The sequence below is a fragment of the Oryzias latipes genome, chromosome 14, assembly GCF_002234675.1.
Source record: "Oryzias latipes chromosome 14, ASM223467v1".
NCBI lineage: Eukaryota > Metazoa > Chordata > Actinopteri > Beloniformes > Adrianichthyidae > Oryzias > Oryzias latipes.
In genome coordinates, this window is record NC_019872.2 from 10273801 (window position 1) to 10294981 (window position 21181).

A 21181-nucleotide genomic window follows, 5' to 3' on the forward strand; every position below is an offset into this window, starting at 1 on the left:
AGGAAAATCTGGAAGAAAAAAAACAAAAAACAATAAAACATGAATGGTAAATTATTAAAAGCTTAAAGTAGCACTTTCTTTATTAGTTACTTATATTTTTGGAAATTGGATTTGGGTACGCCAAAAAAATAATACAGTAAAAAGCGGATCTTTATCGTCCCTAAATTAAAAGAAGAAGAAGAAAAAAGTGTTCAGGTTCAGCACAGCATGGACGAGGTTTTTTCCCCATTGCGGCTGCCGTAGCACAAACCCACGTGTTGTACCAAAACATCATGGCGGCTGGATTCAAGTCAGTATCTGAAAGTTGTTCAGGTTTTATGTAATTTACGGCGTTTTTTTCGTTTAAATTAACTTTTTAACTTTACATAAAGAAAATGAATTATTTGCTGTACTTTAAATCAAAGTGGAGAAATCACAAAGTCTAGGTTATGTCCGTTAGTAAATTGGGTTTCTATTTATTGCCGCTAAGAATTTATTTTTTATTTTATCAACATAACACTAAACGTACGTGATTTTGTACATGCATTTACCTTTTCTGTCTTCCCTCATGACTGTTTAGGACCGCTGAACCTCTGGAATATCATATGAGCTTTCTGGTTTGTCCAATTTTTTATTTATGTATTTTTTTATTAGATTGTCAAAATATGGCACACACACACATTCACATAACTACAACAGAAAGAAATAAAAAGGAAAAAAACGTTAAAATTGTAGTTCACAATACTAGGGATTGCCATACAACATGTGATCTTCAATAAAAATGGACAGTTTTATTGCGTTTTTGTTTTTCATTAATTTCAGGGAGTTGAAACATAAACAAATCTCTTAATGAAATGTATTAAATGGTTTGCTTTTTAAAAATCTGCTGTTATGAATTAAGAACTTTCCAGAAATTAATATTTCAACTTTACTGTAACGCTGTAATGTTACACTCATATCAATTTGAATCTAAAACTTTATTTATTTTCCCCATAGAAAGAGAACTGTCGACCAGATGGACGCGAGCTGTCTGAATTCAGAACCACGACATTGAATATAGGTGAATTGAAGCACCACAAAGTTGCAGTGTTTATGATACAAGCAAACAACAATCATTGAGCACTTTTCTCTTTTGGGTTTGTGTTCAGGGTCCATATCCACGGCAGACGGCTCTGCATTGGTGAAGCTGGGAAGCACAACAGTCATCTGTGGCATCAAAGCTGTGTGTTAACATGTTATTACACTGAAACTCACTCTTAATAATTTATTCCAGATGCCTTTGTTTTAAAAGGTGTACAGTTAAAAAATAAAACAGATCTATGTGAATATTTCTTAACCCCCCACCACTTCTTTCAGTGTTTGTACATTTAGCAAGTTGTTTCCTGTGTCATACATTGATCTATTCTGCAGGAATTGGCAAACCCTACAGTGGAAGCTCCTGGTAAAGGATATATTGGTAAGTTTTTATAGATAAAAATAGTTAAAGATACTTTATCGATGCCAACTTGTTAAATTTGTAGCAGTAGTGTGCAGACCTTAGCTTGTACAGAGAAGCAACTATCAAAAATCAATGATGAATGCAGCGTATCTCTGGCACAAAGATGAGTTAAACAGTCCTATGTCGTGGAACAGGAATGAGCTCCTTTAGCAGTCATCGTAGCAGCACTTGGAAAGGCACTCAACTGTCCATCCAGTACGGCAGGCAGAGGATGCTCAGGATTATCCATGATGGATACGAGTTTGTTCTATTTTTAGCTTCAAGGGTTGTCACTGAAAAGCACAAGTTTTTAAGTGGAAAAATAATCCCAATCATTGGACTTTTCCTGTTATTTATAGTCCCCAATGTAGACCTACCACCCCTCTGTTCCTCGCGATTTCGGCCAGGCCCGCCAGGAGAACAGGCCCAAGCTTCCAGCCAGTTTATCGCTGATGTCATCGAAAGGTTTGTCAGAATTAAAAACACTACAATCTCTTTACTCTCATCAGTTTATCTGCATTTCTCCCAATGGTTTTCACCAACTTCCATCCACCTTTGCAGCTCTGAAATAATCAAACCAGAGGACTTGTGCATCGACAGAGGAAAGGTAAATCCAGACTGATGCCGTTTGTTTTCACTGTTGGTTCACTAGCGGTGAGTCTATTTATCCTCTTTGCAGCTTTGCTGGGTGCTGTACTGTGACATCATGTGTCTGGATTATGATGGAAACATTCTGGATGCGTGCATCATTGCTCTGCTGGCTGCACTGAAGAACAGTACGTCATTGTTTCAGTAAAAAAAAAAAAAAAATAATTAAAGTTATTCTGTACATTTTAACCAACTAATCCGTGTTTTAAAATTGAAAATTGCCCCGAAAGGAGTCTATCAACAGGCTGATTTTGCATTTTTCACTTCCCACAGCTCGTCTCCCAAAGGTCACCGTCAACAAAGCGACATGCAAACCAGAGATAGATTTGAAAGAGCGACACGAGCTGCCGGTTCACAAACATCCAGTCGGCACCTCGTTTTGTATCTTCCAGGAGTACGTTTTAGATATTGTTGCATTTTCTGGGTTTGTTGAAAGCATGTGTACAAACCAAGCGTGCTCTTTGTGCAGCTCCATCCTGATTGTAGATCCCACCGCTGATGAGGAGAGTCTGTCCACATCGCGGCTCAGCGTGGTCACAGATGAGGAGGAACGACTCTGCTCTCTACACAAACCAGGTCAGACAGGCCGTGCAGTGCGCTTCCGGCGATCAACACAATAACTCCAATCATACGGAGCTGAAACCCGGTTCTTTGCGCCTCAGGTGGGACGTCCCTGTCAGCAGAAAAGCTCCAAACTTGCATCAACCGAGCAACAGCACGACAAAGAGAGATCCAGAAACTCATCGAGAAAGTTCTAAACAGCGTGAAGGCAGCACAATAAAGACACCCAGACCAAGACTTTTATCTAAAAGCTGTATTTTCACTGTCAATATATATGTTCTTTTTTTTTTAATAACAATAAAACTGCTGACAAAGACTGCTTAAAAAATTATTTCTCAATATTCAGAAACCTCTCTCACACACGCTCAGCTGATGTCTTGTAAGAATATGCTCATGGCTCCTGAAGTCATTTAAAAATATGTTGTACAAAAACCAGCGTTGCCGTCTTGCATACTGATCTCGAGTCCTCCGGCGAGCCCTGTGCCGGAACCGCCAACAGAACCAAGACTTCCGACAGACAGAGGTAGAGAGCTGCCCCCAGGCACTACTCCAAGATCAGATTAGCATTTTTGCTCGTCACGGTTACATGTTGGATGTGGTCTCACGTTCAGCTGAGATCTGTGCTTAAAGGGCAGTTTCTACCAAGCAAAGGCGGGGTGGGGGTGGGGGGCTGCCTCTTGATCCTCTCAGTCTGCAAGACCGCCGCAGAGAAAAGTCCTTTCTGAAGGGGAAACTCATGTCTGTGGAAGCCCGCTGCTTAAGAGAACGGTCGTCTTTAAAAATATCACCAGCTTCCTGGGGATTCAGGGCTCTCGTTTTGGGATTTAAGGACTGCAGCGGATGCAGTTTTTTGTTTTCCAAAAAAAAGAAAAAGAAAAACCTCTGAGAAGCATTATGTACAAATATTTGTCTAGAAAAAGACAGAACTATTTATATTTTCTTTCATCTGCTGTCTTCATACTGAAAGCAGACAAAGAGCACAGTATAGATCGTTGGAGTCCTTCCGGACCAGGAAGGGGCTTTTAGTGTGGTTTAAGTCAGTCATGACTTGGACAGGGGTTGTGGCGTGCTTCTCTTCCTCTTACTTCTTGGCTGGCTGGCGGTATGTTGCGGCGCTCCCCCCTGTGGAGCTGCTGCTCCCATAACCATTTGATGCTGCGGCATTTGGTGCTGCAAGAATTGCAACTGTTCGGCCAGGAAAAAGAAAAGACAAATCAGTTTATTTGTTTGTGCGTTGGAGGACATTGTTCATAAACGCAGCAGCGGTGGGTTAACGCCATCGGTAAACCGTTGGTTTTAAGCCTTCAGTAAAACCGGAATCTCAAATATTTTTGAGTATTTCTTGATGTCAGTTAGTAAAGCGTACATCAAGTTTGTTAGATACGAGAGAAATGTGCAGAAAAAGCGTGGAGGAGGAGGAGGAGTCAATGTGTTGCAGAGGGGAGGGAAGGGAGAGCGGTGGAGGAGTGAGAATGGAGGTGAGGTGCACCAGAGTCATTTAGAGACAAAGGATGTGATCCCAGAACAACAAAAACACACACATGCAGCTTAGTGCGTACAGCAAGTCAGCAACTTCAGATAAGCACAAGCTAAAAATAAGAATCTCTGCTTCATGCAGAACCATAGAATGCCGACGCATGAATCAAAGATCTTCAGCTCGTAATGCAAGCAGCAGACTTTCAAATAGTTTGGAGTCAACGTGCCTGCCTCCCTGTTGGTTAGTTGGTGCCATTCAGAGCCACAAGCTCTGGCGTGTGTGTTTGCGTGCGTGCGTGTGTGTGTGCGTGTGTGTGCAGAGGATGTAAAACGAAACTTAATACTTTCAACTCAAACACTTTTCCACAATAGTTTAAAGACCCATTCCGACGAAAATCCGGTTTTCAACATGTTTTTGTGAAATTTTCTAAGATGCAGGACATTTATAGAGAAAATTCCGCTTGAAATAGCATGTTTGAGTATTTCTGTATTGAAATTGTTGTGAATCAGGAGCAGGCGATAAAAATGCCATTTGAAAAAACAAGAGCTTGTTTTTGACGTCGAAAAATACGAGGGGTGGGCCACAAGCTCCCTGCTTCGCGATGCAACGGGGAGGGGAAGGGGGGTTGCTCTGCGCCGACAGTCCCAACCACAACTCAGAGGTGAATCTCTAATGTAGAAACTGCAGAAACTATGTCCTCATAAATGACACCGTTTTTTTTTATTTTGGCTAAAAATTGGCATGATCTTAGTAAAAAGACCACTGGGAACACTTTAGAAAAAGAGATTGAATGGGGTCAGAGTGGGACTTTACAGCCTAATTACGTATTAACAGGAATGGTTTATTATTTTGTAAATAAAATCCCAATGACAACATAGTAACCAATCAGGAAAATACAATCTGCAATGATTTTACTCAGCTTTCAGTTCAACAAACAAGCGCCTTTTAGGTATGGGGAGACGGCAGCTGACCCCTCTCAGAATTCGGCGTCTCTAAACTTAGGAGAGTGTATATGGATGTTAATGTTGCTGTATTACTTTGATCTGAGGCTGCTGCTGCTGCTGAAGCCTTGGGGAAGGCAGCGGGGACCCAGACCCGTCCAGCCCACAGCCCAACTGGGACAGCACTGAGGGGAGTGGAGGGAGAGAGGGACCCTCAGAGGGAGGGTTTGGATGGCAGGATGGAGAGAAGCAGAGAGGAAAGGGTGAGGGAGAGAGGAGGAGATGCACAAACAGATAAGAGGAGGAACGTGGATTCAGTATGAGGGAGGAGGGCAAAAGAATGCCAGATGACAAGGAAGTTGATTGTGCGTGGATAGATTTTGGACAAATAGCAGGAATTGGTAGAGAAAATAATTGAATCGACAAAAATTCGTTAAAAAAAGAGAGTGCAGAAGGAAACAAGGGAAAAAAGCAAGAAAAAGTTGTTGAGTTGAGTGTCTCCTGTCAATTTTTCTTTTTTACAATCTCCACTCAGAGCTAACGTCAACAGAAAAAATGGTTGGAAATTACAGACTGATGGACAGTAATTACAATAATGAACAAAAGTACATCTTTATTTTCTTGGCACAGGTCAGTTAGCTCGTGTTATTTGTGTGGGAGCAGGCTACGGCAGTGACTGAAGGCTTAGAGGAACGTCTGTGAACCAGAGACTCGTACCTGCTGCTTGTGAGGACATGAAGCCTCCCACTCCCAGGTTGATGACGGCTGTTTGCTGATTTCCTAAACTCTGATCTGACCCTGGATCACTCTAAAAATAAAAAAATTAAAAAAGCAACAGTTATTAGTGGAACTGACAACATCTGTGCACGCTAAAGGCAAACTTTAAATGATCCCATGCTAGGTTTTTAGTAAAAATCTAACTTCTGTTAGAGGTAGAAGAACACTGACAGAAGTGAATATCACTGACCCTCTTAACACTGATACTCTCTGACATTTGAGCAACAAATTGAAGTTCCTCAAACATATTTTAACAATCACAACATGATTATGTCACCTTATTGTGGCAAAAAATACAAGTAAAGGAAAGTTTAGAGTAAAAAACACAACTTCCAAACTAAAAATAGGTGAAAAAAACAATGAACAAAATACTGTAATCTCTTGTAAAGTACAAGCATTTTTTTTAACTTTTTCTGTACACTTTTTGAAGGTTAATGTAGAGGTTATGTATACACTGCTTTTCCATCTTTATGGTTTTAAAAGTTTATACTAAAGGTATTTACAATCTAAAATTCCATCCTACCTTTTAAATGCATTTTTTCACTAGGGGATCCAAAGTGAAATGACCATGAAAACTCTATAAAAAATGCTTGTTTGTTTACTTCTCCCCCCTTGAGTAAGGCACCTCTTTCCCTTTTCTGTTCATTAGAATTTAAAACTGTTTTATTTCAACTAATTAAGAAAAAAAGAACATTATATAAACTTCAATAAATTAGTGATTTGTTTGGTCGTTTGTATTTGGGACCTTTTAGAATTATGACTGTAAATATGCAAATATATAATGAATAGTTGATAGTTTTAATCACTAAATAGTTTTAATTATTTATATAAAAAGATCCAAATTCTGAGTGGTGGTATGGTGCTGGACTCTTAGGGGGAGTCTTTAGTGTTGTGCGTGCTAATGTCTCACCAGCTCCCCCTGCTGTTGAGGACTGGAAGTGGCTGACTGACTCTGCTGTGGTGAGAACTGGGGCAGCTGCTGCTGCGGCAGAGAGTTTAAGAAGAGAGGACCAGGGGGGATCTGGTGATAAGCAACATGGACACAACAATAAAAAAATAAAATAAAAACAGTAAAACGTTGGAAAAGGAGGATGACGGAAGTGCAGGAACAAGGAAGGGAAGTAATGGAAAAGGTGGAGGGAAAAGAAAAAAGTAGTTACAAATGTTATTATCCCAGACTTTTCGTGCTATCAGGGATAGACACAAGTAAGACTGCATCAGTCACTAGGTTCTATAAATACTGACGGTCTGCAGCATTGACAGTCATGTAAACAAACTGGCAGAGATTTACCCAGTGGCGGTTCTACACTAACTTACTCCCTGGGCGAGTAACCCCACAGCCCCCCCCCGCACACATACAAAATTTGACAACATCCTGTTGTGTTCCCTATCTTCTTTTTAGCAATTTTACATAAAAAATGCATGCATTTTCTAGACTCGTATTACAGGGGGGTCAATCTCAGTCAAACACGCTTAAGGTTTTGGGCCGAAGAAGATAAACATTTACTGAACACACTAAAGCTAAACTTTTAAACCTTTTAAACTGAACTTTTTTAACATAAATATGCATAAAAACAGGAACACTTAAACCCTAAATAACTTGTTATATTTTGCTCTCCATAGAAATATATTCTGTTAAAATTATACAAATATGAACATGCTGCAGAATAAAACAAAGAAAGCCTGGAAATATTAATAAGAAATTACAATTCAAATATTTCCGTTTTTTTTTTTTTTGCTCTTTTATCATTTTTTAGAGCATTTTTTTAAGCTGGACTCCTGCTTCATTTTTAGCAATAATTTCTTAATGTGTGACGTCCTGAGTGAGTCTTTGTGAAACATATCAGAGGGATTAGATCTAAAAAAAAAACTTATTGTGATTAATATGTTTAGGTCTTGTAAAACATAAAAGACTAAATCATAGAATTCATCAGTGGGATTACTCCAAAAATATTTGGCATTTCCCTAAATTTGTGCAACACCAACAGTAGAAATCCTCCAAAAAAACTCAATCCATAAAAAATGGTCTGCACCCAGCACCCCTGTTACGGTTTCTGTTTCTTTGCCCTTGTGGTTTGTTTCCTTTTTGTTCTGGCATGATTTGAGTTTAACTTCTTGTTTTATTTTGTAGGGTTTCCTGTTTCGTTTTTGTTGTGAGTTTTACTTTGGTTCCCCATCCTTCCTGATTGTGTTCACCTGTGTCTCGGTTGTCTGTATGTATTTAAGTCTTGTCATTCCCTTCCTCCTGGGCTGGTCCATAGTATGTTAGTTAGTATGTTAGTCTGCTCTCCCAGTTTCGAGTGTTTAGTGTTTCTAGCCTCCCGTCTGCAGTGGTTTTGGTTTTGCGTCCTTAGTTTTGTTTATTAAAGCCCCCGTTCCCCTGCAACCTCCTGCCTCCTCTCGCTCTCTGCGCCTGGGTGCTTCCTCCCTTCTCCCCCCGTAACAATCCCTCCCCCTCCCCTTCCCTCTGACACACGCGGCTCCGTCTCTATGGCGGGAGGCACAGCTGCGGCCCAGAGTTGATTGTCAGATAGAAAATTCTCCCAATCACCTGTTAGCGTGATTCACCCAGCCACCGCGAGTTTTTGGACTTATGCTCCAAAGACTACCGCAAAGAGGTGTGGCCGCAAGCATCTTGCAGCAGAGGGCGGTGGTCACGTGTGCGTCGGGTCTGCTGTGTCGGAGCAAAGAATTATGGGAAATAATCCCCATTGCCTGCTTTTGTTGAAAATGGGGTTGAGCACGGGTGTTTGTTCTGCCTAATTGCTTTTCATGTGCCTGTTTTATGTTGTTTCACTCTGAGTTATTTCATCTTTTTTTTTTTTTTTTTTGCACCATAAGTGTGAAGAGGAAACAGGATGAAGACATTCTTAAGAGTCTGATGTGTCAAACTAAAAGTGTTAAGTGTCGGCAGCTGAAGCAATTTCAAATTAAAAGCGCAAATCTTCCTCTATGATTATAGTAGCCTCTTTGAATACAGTAGCACAGCATCGGGCACGGCAAATGCCGCCCCCTATGAAGTGCCGCCCTGGGCGACCGCCCACATCGCCCATATCAAAAACCGCCACTGGATTTACCTGTAGAAGGTTCAGTGGTCTCAAACTCGCACTGCTGTTGAGACCAAACGGACTCCCTGAAACAAAAAACACATTAAGACAAATTCGAATCGGCTGCTATATAAATCATAGATATACATTTCATTTGCCTAAATATGAAATTTCAATTGCTTTTGCTGTAACACCAGATGTCTTAAACCTTTTTTAAAGAACCTATATCAAGCAAAATAATCTTTTGTAGTTTTAAGTGTATTATAATGTTCACCCCTCACATATTGATCCGGGAATATATCACGATATTTCATTTAGCAAAAGTTGTACCAATTTTAAATGCTGTCAAAATGATATTTATTTCTTTATTTCTTTATGAGCCTCCTTCTGCATCTGACTCTTGTTTATCCCTCTAACCACTGAGCCTCTTTGAGCAGCTCTACACCGCACCAAAACAAGGGGCAAAAGGCAGAGCCTAAGACATCATGTCGTCATACTTCCGGGTTGAAAAAGAACTCAGGAAAATAACTAATATTTAATTAAAAAAATGTGTTCTTTTGGGTGCCAAAGCTAAAATATTATCATATGTATGGATATGGTTTACTATAAAAGGCTTAAGAATAGCATGGTATAGGCCCTTTAAGGTAAAAGTGGCCCCTGCATTAAAGTGCGGCTAAAAGAGGCTACTGAGAAGAAAGTGGGAGACAAATACATTGTACAAGTGTACAAAGTATATTTCTCTTTGAGTTGTAACTTCTACAACCAAAAGCTAAATTCATTTTTTATGAGCTTAGACAACAATGCAACTACATGGAATAACAAGCAAAAATCTATGAAATCCTCCCAATGCGCAACATCACATGGAAGCTATAGAAAAGAGTAGTCTTTCCCTCCTCTTTCCTGTGCGAGTTTCCTCTAAAAGCGATGGTACTGAAGCAGAAAAGGCAGTGACGGCTCTTACCGGTCTGGGGTGCAGACTGCATGGTGGACATCAGCCCTCCATGTGGCAAGATTCCACTTAAGTTAAGTCCTGGACCCAGCATGGGGTTGGAGCCACTCATCAAAGTCTGAGGACTGCTAAAGGTGCAAAAGAAGACCGCCGTGTGACAACAGAAACCGCAGGGCGACTGGTCTCACAAACCATCTTCTTACCAGACCGAGCTGACGACGTTGATAAAATTGAGTCCAGCTGGGTTGGCCATGACCTGAGACGAGGTGGCGCCGGTGGTGATGGACGTGCCCATGGTGGACAGGGCCATGACGGGCAGGGGTTGGCTTATGGCCAACTGCTGCTGCGCGAACGGCGTGAGGAGGGCGGACTGCGTCTGGCTCTGGACCATGCCGGGCTCCTGTTGGGCGGGGGTCACTGAGAGGGCGTCGCTGGGATGCGGGGTTGAGCAGGGCGTGTTGGTTGGAGTTGGGGTTGATGGCTTGGGAGTCCCAGATCCTAAAGAGGGAAAAACGAAAACAAATGATGAGGCAGGAAACAGCTGAGCTTTAGTTCAAGTGTCGACATTCTTCAGACTATCGTAATCTTTGAACCGTTTACTCAATTAATGTAATTCCAGCAGATTCTGATGCGCAGAGAAGCAGCCTGATGTGCAACACTTTACGGTAATGAAGTTGAGAAACTGTTCTTAAAATAAAAGATAAACAAACAAAAATTATGAAAAATCCACATATTTAAGGTCAAATGCTGATTGTGGAAAAAGAGAAAATATAATTATGCATGTAAATAAAAGGGATAGGCTTCTTTTAAAACATGTGTTTTTGGAGTTCACAGAGACGTTTTTTTTTGAAAAAATTATTATTATTATTTTGTATCGTTTTACAAGTTTGAAATAAATCAAATGCAATCAACGTAAAGTAGCTGATTCTGTGGCGGAGAAAAGTGGTTTTACGCCGTTTTGCAAAACTTTGAGTCAGCAATATGTTTCAAAGCCGAAATAAAAAGTCGCTTTTCTCCTCATTCATGTTGATGGCGTAAAAGGTCAAGGAGTCAAAGTGCAGGGGTTATTTAGACGTCGCCGCCAGCATCCCCGGTGACTGACAATAATGGGTCAAAAACCAACAAGCTTCAAGACAATTCCTCATCTCGACAGATATATACAGACTCACTCTGAGAGGACGCCATTGGGGAGAGGGAAGCAGGCGACAACAGGCCCACCTGGCTCAGCTCCACAGAGTGCTTCCTGTTTAGAGACTGGCTTTTGGCTGGAGGTGGCGGCGTAGGACACTTAAGTAGACCACTGGTTTGTGAACCAAAGGGATTTCCTGATATAAAAGTATTTTTTAAAGCATGATCAGTATAAGCCGATAGTATTACAACATGTTGTTTAAAAATATTTGATTTCTTTTAAAACCCTTCTCAGCGTTCTTTACAACTCTGCATCCTGTGTCCAGGGCAACCCCACCCCCGTTCCCCTCCCAATTGCTGAGAGCTCAGAGCATGGAGTTTGTAGCCCGCCCAGCAAATTTTCTACATCACAAATAAACTCTTTTTCCAAAAATGTCTTTTTTTCTGCTCCTAATTCACAACAAATTGAATAAAGAAATACTCAGAAACTCAATTTCAATCTTAATTGTCTTCATGTTTGTCCTCCATCATCAGAAAAATGCCAAAAAAACATGTTCAAAACAGCATTTTCATTGTCTTGAGGCAGTCTGGCTTGAGGATGCAATGAAGCCTGAAGTGCTTTGAACTGACTGTCCTTTCAATTTCAAAACATCTGCTAAAGAGAAAAGTAACTAAACCTCTATGTCAGATGTACCTGAGGAGCTGGTGCCTGATCCGGAAGGCAGTTTAATGGGAGGGGGTCTGTGTTTCACCCCTTTTCCCAACATGGATGTCTGGACTAATGAAGAAACACCGTCACCCTGCAGAGCATACAAACACGAACCTCATGAGCATGAAGGCAACGTTGGATTATTTCAGATGACGTCTCTTCTGGCAGCTGCATCACTCTGACGTGATAAATCCTGAAGAGGATTGTTTCTAACCTCGTCTTTGCTGGGGGAGTGGGGCCCCTGTGCCACAATGCCTGAGTTCCGGGACATCTTTACTTGACATTTTACATCTCTTTCATATACTCCTTTGTATTGATTAAGAAACCTATCAAATGATAAAACACACAAATCAATCGTCAGGGGTGTTGCACAAAAAAACAGGATGGATAAGAAACAAAAAAACTCAACAGGAAAATGACATAAATGAGACACACCTCTCAGCATCCATCTTTGACCCTATTAGAAAACTGAATGAGAAAAGAAAAGCACATTGAGAGCAATGTTTCAAGCTGCATTTGAAATATGAAAGTCGTCTTGAGTTGCTCTTACGGCGGATGTATAAGCTTTAGGTCTGTGCCGTCATCCTCTGTTTTTGGTTCTTTAGCACAGTAAATCTTCCCATAAACCATTGGGTCTCCCATTGACTGGAAGATGGACACCTTTGTCTTCTGGGCTTGCCCCCCAACTTCACATTCAAATGTATAATCATCTATAACTTCCTGTTGAAACAAATGAAACCTTTCTTTTAGCCAAAATTCTCAAAAAAAAGTTACACAAAACAATCGATATTCTGATTTTCTTTATGAAAAAATAAATGTCTATAAACATATGGTTATTAACAGGGGGGTATAGAAGTGGTGCACAGGCACACATGCGCTGTACAAACAAAAGCGACAGATGAACAGCTGAAGCACATTTGCGTACTAAAAAATGTTGTGGAGCATGACAGACTTTTTATTCAGAGTGTCAAAGTAACAGAAGACACAAACACCTTTGAGCTGTTTTTGGGGGTTCTTTCCCCCTCAAAGAAATGTAAGAACCACAAAAGTGGCGCGTATTTGTGGAGAAGTGGCTGTAGATCAGCTGGCTTGAAACAAATGATGAAGTATGAAGATTTGATGCAGAGGATGATGTGAGAATTCCACTCTTGCAGACAAAAGCGCTGCCTTTTACATAAAAACTTCAGTGAACACAATGATGAGGATTTCTAGAAGTAAAAACTTCTGCTTAAAAACAAACAAACTGTTAAGTGCGTAAAAGGCTGCTCTCAATTTAATTAGTTTTTTTCTGAGAGTAATACAATCATGTTGCTAAAATAGTATAGTTTTTATGATCAAACATTTAGTTGTATTTCCCTTTTTCTTTTAATTGAATTATTTATGCATTAAAACTATTTTGTTCCTATTGTAAGAGAATTTTTTTTTTTTTACCATAACCAGCCCAAAAACATGATGTGCACCCCTGATTATAAATTAGCCATCTGTTTAATCACTTCAGTATTTCATTGAAGACCAGCTTCTGACAACACTTCTTTTTTTTGGCTAAAGCAAAAAATGAGCTATCATGATCAAATATTTCTTATGTGAAATTCTTCAAAAATTCAAATATTTAACTTAAGTCTGCTAGTAATCATCCATCTGTAACATCAGTGAGCATAAACGCCGCTGGCAGACTCACCTCGGCCGGCCAGATCACAGTGGGCTGAGAGTCTTCCAGCTGCAGGGATTTCTCAACCACAGCATACTTTTCCACCTTAAGTTAAAAAACACACGCAAACAAAATGCTTACTACAATCAAATCTTCCTACTTTATTTTTTTTATTTAGAAGGAAGCTTTTGCTAATGTGATGCTGAGTTACTTACATCAATCTCTTTTGGTACGGTTAGTTGGCAGTTGTTCTGTTTCCACATGTCTACACACTTTTTGTTGAGTCGATTTCAGCAGCAGAGTGATCATAGAAAAACACAATTATATACTTAATGGATTAAAAGAACAAACCACTGGTCCCTCGAACAATGTAATTACTCGACAGACAAATGTCAGATTAGCCCTTTGATCCCACATTATTGAAGGGAGCAAACTTTTAAAGGATGCCCTCTTATTTAAATATATAAAATAAAAACTTGGTTCTCAGACATATTTCAACCTCTCTGCATCTTTGAGGGGTGATCTGGACTAGAGCAGGGGTCTGCAAGCTTAGGCTTCAGAGCCACTTTTGACCCTCCATTGTGGCTCATTGGCTTTAAAGAAAAAGGCTAAGGCTTTAAAAAAAATGATAGGTTAGGTAGTTGTTTGACATAGGATGTATTTTATTTTGAAAGGAATTTGTATGTGCTGCTGTCTAAAGTAAAAAAAAGAAAAATTGTTATATACTGAAAATATTCCACTGTTATAACTAAATTATTATAAATATTTAAAATCAAAATGTATAAACAAATGGCCACAAAAACATAAATAAAGGGTATTTTTCCAAACAGTGAGGTGGGAATTTGTAGGTTTCGTTTGGTTTTGGTCAGTGAGAAACTGAACCAAATGACTCTTTTAGCACTAAAGTTTGAAGACCCCTAGACAAAAACAATAAAATAATACCAGCAGCCCCACAACTGACAGAAACAAAACCTCTTACCAAGACTGAGGTCATAAATCTACTTGTAATTATACTTACAACCCTGATACCTTTTAAAGTAAATTGTAAAACAATGTTTTCATTGTTCAAAATTAGAACGTCTCAGTTTAAGAATTTCAGACAAGTGCAGAAGTTGAGTTCTTACATTTCCAGCTTTTGTGATCTTTAGGTCAATAGCGGGAGCAGGTTTCCTCTCCTTTCTCCTCTGTATGTAGTCGTAGAGTCGAAGCTGTGGGGGCATGGGCAGATGGGACAGCTCTTGCTGTCTGTTCAGTGCAGCTCGCGAGTGTCTCTTGAAGCACCTACATAAAAAAACAAAAAAACGTTTTACTTTGTCATTTGTACGTCCGAATCTTTTCCAGAAAATTATTTCTCATCTGTATTGTGAGAAATTCTAAACGGGGGAGCCTCAGTACCTTTTCATAGAGTGGGTGTTCATTTTTTGTTTGTTGTAGAGCAGGCGGTTGGCAGTGCAAGTAACAGAAATGGAGGGGTTGAGGCACAGAGGTTCAGCTGTGGCCAAAATCAACTGACTCTCCAGCTGCAGTTTGTCATCCTGAAGTAAACCAGAGCGGAGACCAAAAAAACAATAAAATAAATACATCGCGATGCACAGTTCCCATGAAATGACAGATATGATCCGTTACCTGTGTCCACTTGTGGTGGTCACTGGTCATGGCATGGACGTCACAGATTAGAGTCTGCAGAGTAAATGTATGCAAAGTGAACTACTGCATTTATATACACGCTTCTCCTAAATCCTGTATTTTGCAAACAGCACCTGCATGGTTGGTCGCAGCAGAATGTGTCGGCTCCGATAGGTGGGGATCTTGGTATTACCAGCTTGCCTGTAGTCTCTCACCTCTACTATGACACAGCCACAATGGAAGATGTTCACCTGAAATAAAGCGCACGCACCCCAGAAGTGAGCCAACAGGTTCCAACAGAGATGGGGATCTCTAAGCACATTAAGGTTCTTTTTTATTCTTTGGTGCTGTTTTATTGCTTAAAAGCAGTTATAGTGTTTACTTTTATGTTGGTATTAAATGAATGAAATAAGGAAAATGAAACTTATCGAGTTTTAAAACACTGTCAAAGCACTCACAGCACACTAAAAACAAAACAGTCATCGGAACTTACATTTTGTATACCGTATTTTCCGGACTATAAGTCGCACCGGAGTATAAGTCGCACCAGCCCAAAAATGCATTATAAAGTAGAAAAAAACACAGATAAGTCGCAGTGGACTATAAGTCGCATTTTAACTTTCACAACCTTATATGCCACAATCATAGCAGACTGTTTATCTAATAATTTCACAGTAATTTTTTCTCAAACTTATTTATTTATTCTTTTCATGAAGCATCATTGGCTAACTTATACTCTGTTTTCATCCTGTATTTGTAGAAACAGTTTTCACTTTTATTGCATTTCTGAATTTATGAAATCATTGGAAAATAGAATATTATGTTGTTAGCCTTCAAGATCTTACTGTAAAAAAGGTTTGCTGATTCTCTGAGTCACTTAACATCCTCTTAACACTTAACATACCTCATACACCCAGGAACATCATCTCTGTTCCTCACAAATGAACATAACAGGAGGGTTAACAATGTATTTATTTCTAATATAAGTCGCTGCGGAGTATAAGTCGCACCCCTTGCCAAACTATGAAAAAAAGTGCGACTTATAGTCCGGAAAATACGGTGATTTTCCCAACATTTTGCAAATTTTACACCTTGCTCTAGTAAAACAATGAAACTTCTATAAATTCTTAGTATAACCTGTGATTTCTCCAATAGATCTACTAAAATTGGGGGCAACTCCTCAGCATCCAAGTACTCCAGCAGCTCTTTTTCTTCATACGGTAAATGAATGGTTTCAGAGTCTGAAAAAAAGCCACACAAACAAGAAGTTAATGCAACTGTGTCCCTTCAAAACTCTAACGCACGATTGTTAGACGTCTTACCTGACCCATTTTTGCCCCTGAGCATTAAAGAATAGCCTTCATTTCCAGGGTACAGGTTGACCACCAAGCATGACACAGACTCCTGAGACACCAACTTTTCCAGTAGATTCACATTTCTTCTTAGATTCTTTAAAAATAGGACAAAGTAAAATCACAAGCTGTACTGGGTGTTCCAAAGAGATTCAATGATTTGGTAATGTGTACTTTATATGCTATTAGTTAATTTGTCTAATTGCTAATGATCAAATGTCTAATCTCTGTTATTTAGACACAATATGGTAGAACATTTTGCCTTATAATTCCTTTTGCTTCATCATGCATGGAAGACATTTGTATAGCCTATCGTACTATAACAATTTTAGCATAATTGACTACAGTAAACCCCTGTTTTTCGCGGGGGTTACGTTCCAAAAAGAACCCGTGATAGGCTATATCCGTGAAATAGAAACCTTTCTTTTTTTTTACAATTATTATCCAATTAAATACTCTATTATACATTGAAAAGGAAGAACAAACCATTTTACAGGCTTAAGCATTTGTTTCACAAATAAAGTTACTTTAGAAACGTTTTTTTCAACAAATAACTTCTGTACTGTACTATCAAATAATAATTTTAATCATCGATGTGAACAGAAGGCTTCAAATTGCGGAGATTAGCCCCGCCCACCGCGACCCGAGTAATTGGATTAAACGGGAGAAAATTTAAAATGATTATGAAAAAAATACAAATTACAGTCGGACAAATACGCAGTGACTCAGGTGTATTTCACTGCTCTTCAGACTGAGCCGCTGCATCCTGACTCCGCTCTGCAGTGTTTTCTTCTTTTGAAGCCCGCGGTGCAGCTGTGTTTGTTTGGGAGAAAAACATAGTGATAGGCAGTTGTTGTCGCTCTTTTTTCTATGGGTTTTAGAGAAACACGAAATTGCAAGATGATTTGCACGTATGTAATTTAAATTTGGTAAGCTGTTTTACGTACGTGTACATATTAAACTGCAACGTTTTTGACGTACAGGTAGAGAAGAAGCGGAGTGACTCTTTAGCCAATCAGAATGCAGAACACAATGCACGCTGCAAATCCGTGAAGTAGCGAAACCGTGAAAAGCAAACCGCGTTATAGCAAGGGATCACTGTACAGCCATTTTCATTCCCCTGCTAATTTTAGTAAAATAATTTCTAATTTCTTAAAGACCCACTTTGATCAAAATCCTGTTTGGGGTATTTTTAACATGTTCTTGTAGCCTTTTTGTGAGGATGGTGAACATCTTTTTTCAAAGTGTGGCGTAGAAGCTACAATGGCAGGCGACAAGCTCCCTGCTCCACTCCATTCTGATTCATCCACTTGCAGATAAATAGATTTATGTACGTCTTTGTTTTACTCGTCCGAGCTGGAATCTGCCTCAGAACTGTACAGCTGGATAACTCAGCTACTGCTCGCCCTTTTGTTACACCGGTGATGTTAGGTTGGGGGTGTGAGGGGCTGTAAGCTAGCAGGAGAACACGTAAACAGATGGGGCATGGGAAGGGGACGGGCTTACTCAACATCAACAGTCCCGCCCACAGCAAGAGGCGAATATCTGATGAACGACTGCCACTGTGCAGGAACTTTCATAAAAAATAACTTTTTTTTTGTTTTGTTTTGTTTTTTACGGCTAAAAATGGCATAATGATAGTTAGAACCACTGGGAACACTTTTATAGGTCAGAAAATATGTCAAAATAGGTAGGTCAAAAATGATTTGAGTGGGACTTAAATATTATTTTCTCCAAATCCTGCTTCAAAAACATGTAGTATCAAACCTAAAAACAAGTTTACGACTGCCTCCTATTTTTCTAGCTCAAATGTGGATCAAAGCAAAGCTCCTCAATACGAACCTTTAATTCCGGCTCTTTCTCACATTCGTCAATATAGAGCTCATAGAGCTTTTGATACAAACTTCTTTTCCCACCAGATGAAACTCTTCTTTTGGCTGGTCGTTGTTGAGCACTTTCAACGATATACTGAGGAAAAAGTAAAAAAAAAAAAACACTCCATCAATAGATGTTTTAAACATACATATTGGGTATACGCTAGGGGTGTAATGATTCGATTTATAGTTTGTGGTAGCCGATACGATTCATGGTTGATATTGATTCATTGATTTACTGACTTAAAATGGATCCTGGATGTCTTTAGCTAAAAATCCATCCAGTGTGACTCAGAGATAAATACCTGGTACTGAACAGAACAGATGACGTTTTCCAGATTCCTTTTAATTCTTGCAAGATAATCAAGTGTAAATTAAATATGTGTACAAAAAAACAAGTAAATAAGAATGAATGTCAAATCCATTCACATTTTAGTTTCATAAAGTTCAGCCCACTGTTGTTTTTCCACATCAAAATAATACAAACGGAACATTATTAAGACGTTCCACCACACTGTTTGGTCACTTGTCTTTGCCAAATTCAAAGTAATCTTTATTATAATGGTAAAAGGCCATTCGATTAACAACTTGCCTCAGACAGATCAATCTGGTTGGCTAAATTGATTCATCGTTACACCCCTATCCAAAAAAGGCAGACATTTATAAACGATAACATTCAACAACCACAGAGGCTCAGGAGAACATTTATTTTGAAAATCCCTCGTTATTTTTATTTTACCTCGGCTCGATCCAATGCATACTCCAAAACTTGTTGCTTTACAGGAAGAAAATAATACAATAAAATAAAGATCAGTTGCTTGAACATGTATACTTTCAAAGATATTTGATGAATCCTCCTTTAATCAACAAGGACTGAACTCACCATTGTGGTCTGCCGCCAGCTGTAAGGCGAGTGACAGTAAGTGATGCTGTCCTTTCTGCCCCACACTGTTACCTGCCTAGAGAGACCATTCACACCCTGCAGAGGAAAACAAGCAGCCATCCAGGCGGGTCAGCAGCGGGTCACACAGCTCTGACAAAAGTAAAGAGACGGAGAAGCTCTGACTGATGCCAGGAGGTTAAGCTGACACACTGACGCCACACACAAAACAGCTACAAAGCTGGAGAGTGCAATGGTTTTTCTTTTAAGTTGATTGATCCTCTTTTTTTTTCAATATGAAATTCTGTTGTATTAAAACAAATAAATACACACATTAAACGAGTCAACGAAGCAAAGGAGGAGTGGTAAGTATCACTAGTGCTAGAGCAGAAAGAGGCTGAGCAGCAACAAGCCCGGTGATGCCTGACCGTTGAGGATCACATTGCTAGCGTTAGCATTCCTCCTCCTCCTGAGCTGCAAGTTACCAGCTACGCTAACGCTCCTAGGTCGTCCCAGACGCCGCCTGAAAGGGGGACGCGCGTCGCAACGACAGAGGTTCACTTGCCTTCGAGGTTGCATAGCGGCCGAGGAGGACTCCAACGCATGAAAACAAAATGAAATTGAAATATCAGTGTCTTCATTGAAAAAAAGTCGGAGCAGCAGCCATTTTCTTCCAGTGTGACAACAACAGCGAAACTTCCGGCTCGGTCGGCGGTGGGCGGGGCCACGCCGAGAGCCTACATCATGAGCTGATCAGTGATCAGTTTAAGGACCATTGTGAATCACATAATGCGGGTAAGGAGAGTCTGTTCACCCATTATTATTGATGATATATACTTTTTTTTAATCCACAGCATTTATGACTTATAGGAGTAAAAAAACACACACAACTATCACTGTACAAAGTGGAAAAACTAAACTAATAACGCAATTTATTGGTTTTCTCTTATCTCCCTCAAACGAAAAACAGGCCAGTGGCTTATGTTTAGATCTTCACTATTTAAGAAGATTAATTTGTGACTGGGCTGTTTGACAAGAACAAGGGAGACACGCAGACCCATAAAGCTGATGAGTCACGCAAACATTTATGGAAGTGGAAGATGCTGAGTCAGAAGTGAGCATTTTTCAGAAACAGTAAGGTATCATGCCAAAAAAGAGAACCACTGATACAATAGTTGCTCTGAGGATGTTACCAGAGAAGAACAGATAAGGTCAGAAGGAGCTGCATTGTGCCTTTGTTTGTATAGAGAAAGTCTATAGAATACCAAGAGAGAAGAGCTGTGGTTTGTATGAGGAAGTCTGCAGTTGCAGGGAAGTACGTTGATGCTGAGCTGGTCATATATGAGATCTGTAAGACAGCGGTGAAATGTCCTTTAGGTGTGACAGAGGACTGCAAGGTGGAGGGGGGACTGCACCAAGAATCAAATTTGAGCTCCTTTCTTGTTTGCTGCAGTGATGGACAGACTGTCAGAGGAGGTTAGATAAGAATCTCTTGACCTTGATGTTTACAAATGACATTGTGATCTGTAGTGAGAACAGTGAGAAGGTGAACAAACATCTAGAGGTGGGGGTTTACGCTAGAAAGAAGAGGAATGAAGGTCAGCTCCAGCAACACAGAAGATCTGTGTGTCAATGAAAAAAATAGAAGAGGAGCAGTGAAGCTACAGGGAGTAGTGGTGAAGAAGATGGACGACTTTAAGTGCTTAGGGTCAACAAATTCAAATTCAAATTAATTTTATTTACAAAGCACCTTTCATGTCAAACAGACAGCTCAAGGTGCTTTCCATAAAAAAAACAAGAATACAATAAAAACAAACCCCACACATGAAGTAAAATAATAAATAAGCCCCTCAAAATAAAACACACAAAAACAAGCACAAGTAAAAGAGAAATAACAGAGCTTAAGAAAAGAGAACCCAGAAGGCGCCGTCCGCCCTGTCCTCCTGTTGGCCGGGGTGTCAGCATCTAAGCAACACAAGCACAACTCATCCCCAGCACCCCCCACCCCAGAGACCCCCAACAACCAGGCCCAGAGCACCAAACGTGGGCGCACCAGGCCCAGCAGCCCAGGGAGTCGGAACAAGAGGTGCCAGAGGCCAAGCATGGAC

At 40.0% G+C, this 21181-nt stretch overlaps 2 protein-coding genes across 6 annotated transcripts; one reads left to right on the top strand and one right to left on the bottom strand.

Annotated features, from left to right (window-relative positions):
• Positions 1-217: 217 nt before the first annotated feature.
• exosc8 (exosome component 8) lies at positions 218-2981 on the top strand. Its single transcript, XM_004076203.4, has 11 exons — positions 218-289; positions 560-596; positions 976-1039; positions 1128-1201; positions 1390-1435; positions 1816-1921; positions 2018-2063; positions 2136-2232; positions 2378-2498; positions 2574-2680; positions 2767-2981. Exons 1-11 carry the CDS (start codon positions 273-275, stop codon positions 2883-2885), a joined length of 834 nt encoding a protein of 277 aa, XP_004076251.1. The 5' UTR covers positions 218-272; the 3' UTR covers positions 2886-2981.
• Positions 2904-19783, bottom strand: supt20h (SPT20 homolog, SAGA complex component). 5 transcript variants are annotated; one of them, XM_011483313.3, is made up of 24 exons: positions 19639-19782; positions 19077-19172; positions 18933-18968; positions 18162-18287; positions 16290-16416; positions 16105-16208; positions 15102-15218; positions 14968-15021; positions 14737-14876; positions 14466-14622; positions 13557-13613; positions 13372-13446; positions 12244-12413; positions 12129-12161; positions 11908-12019; positions 11679-11784; positions 11026-11181; positions 10060-10354; positions 9869-9984; positions 8938-8993; positions 6771-6881; positions 5801-5891; positions 5180-5268; positions 2904-3850 (listed from the first exon to the last, which is right to left on the bottom strand). In XM_011483313.3, exons 2-24 carry the CDS (start codon positions 19077-19079, stop codon positions 3707-3709), a joined length of 2475 nt encoding a protein of 824 aa, XP_011481615.1. In that variant the 5' UTR covers positions 19080-19172; positions 19639-19782; the 3' UTR covers positions 2904-3706. The 5 variants fall into 5 exon arrangements, with proteins under 5 accessions (XP_011481615.1, XP_011481613.1, XP_011481614.1 ...); XM_011483311.3 differs by having other exon boundaries at positions 19077-19226; XM_011483312.3 differs by lacking the exon at positions 6771-6881 and having other exon boundaries at positions 19077-19226; positions 19639-19783.
• Between the last annotated feature and the right edge of the window lie 1398 nt (positions 19784-21181).

Coding starts and splice junctions, on each gene's coding strand:
- exosc8 (XM_004076203.4), top strand. Junction 1,922..2,017: donor ATCGCTGATGTCATCGAAAG/GTTTGTCAGAAT, acceptor CCACCTTTGCAG/CTCTGAAATAATCAAACCAG. Junction 2,064..2,135: donor TGTGCATCGACAGAGGAAAG/GTAAATCCAGAC, acceptor TCCTCTTTGCAG/CTTTGCTGGGTGCTGTACTG.
- supt20h (XM_011483311.3), bottom strand. CDS start 19,196: ATGGCTGCTTGTTTTCCTCTGCAGGGTGTGAATGGTCTCTCTAGGCAG. Junction 13,614..14,465: donor AGATCACAAAAGCTGGAAAT/GTAAGAACTCAA, acceptor CTCAACAAAAAG/TGTGTAGACATGTGGAAACA. Junction 8,994..9,868: donor GCAGTCTGCACCCCAGACCG/GTAAGAGCCGTC, acceptor TTTTTGTTTCAG/GGAGTCCGTTTGGTCTCAAC.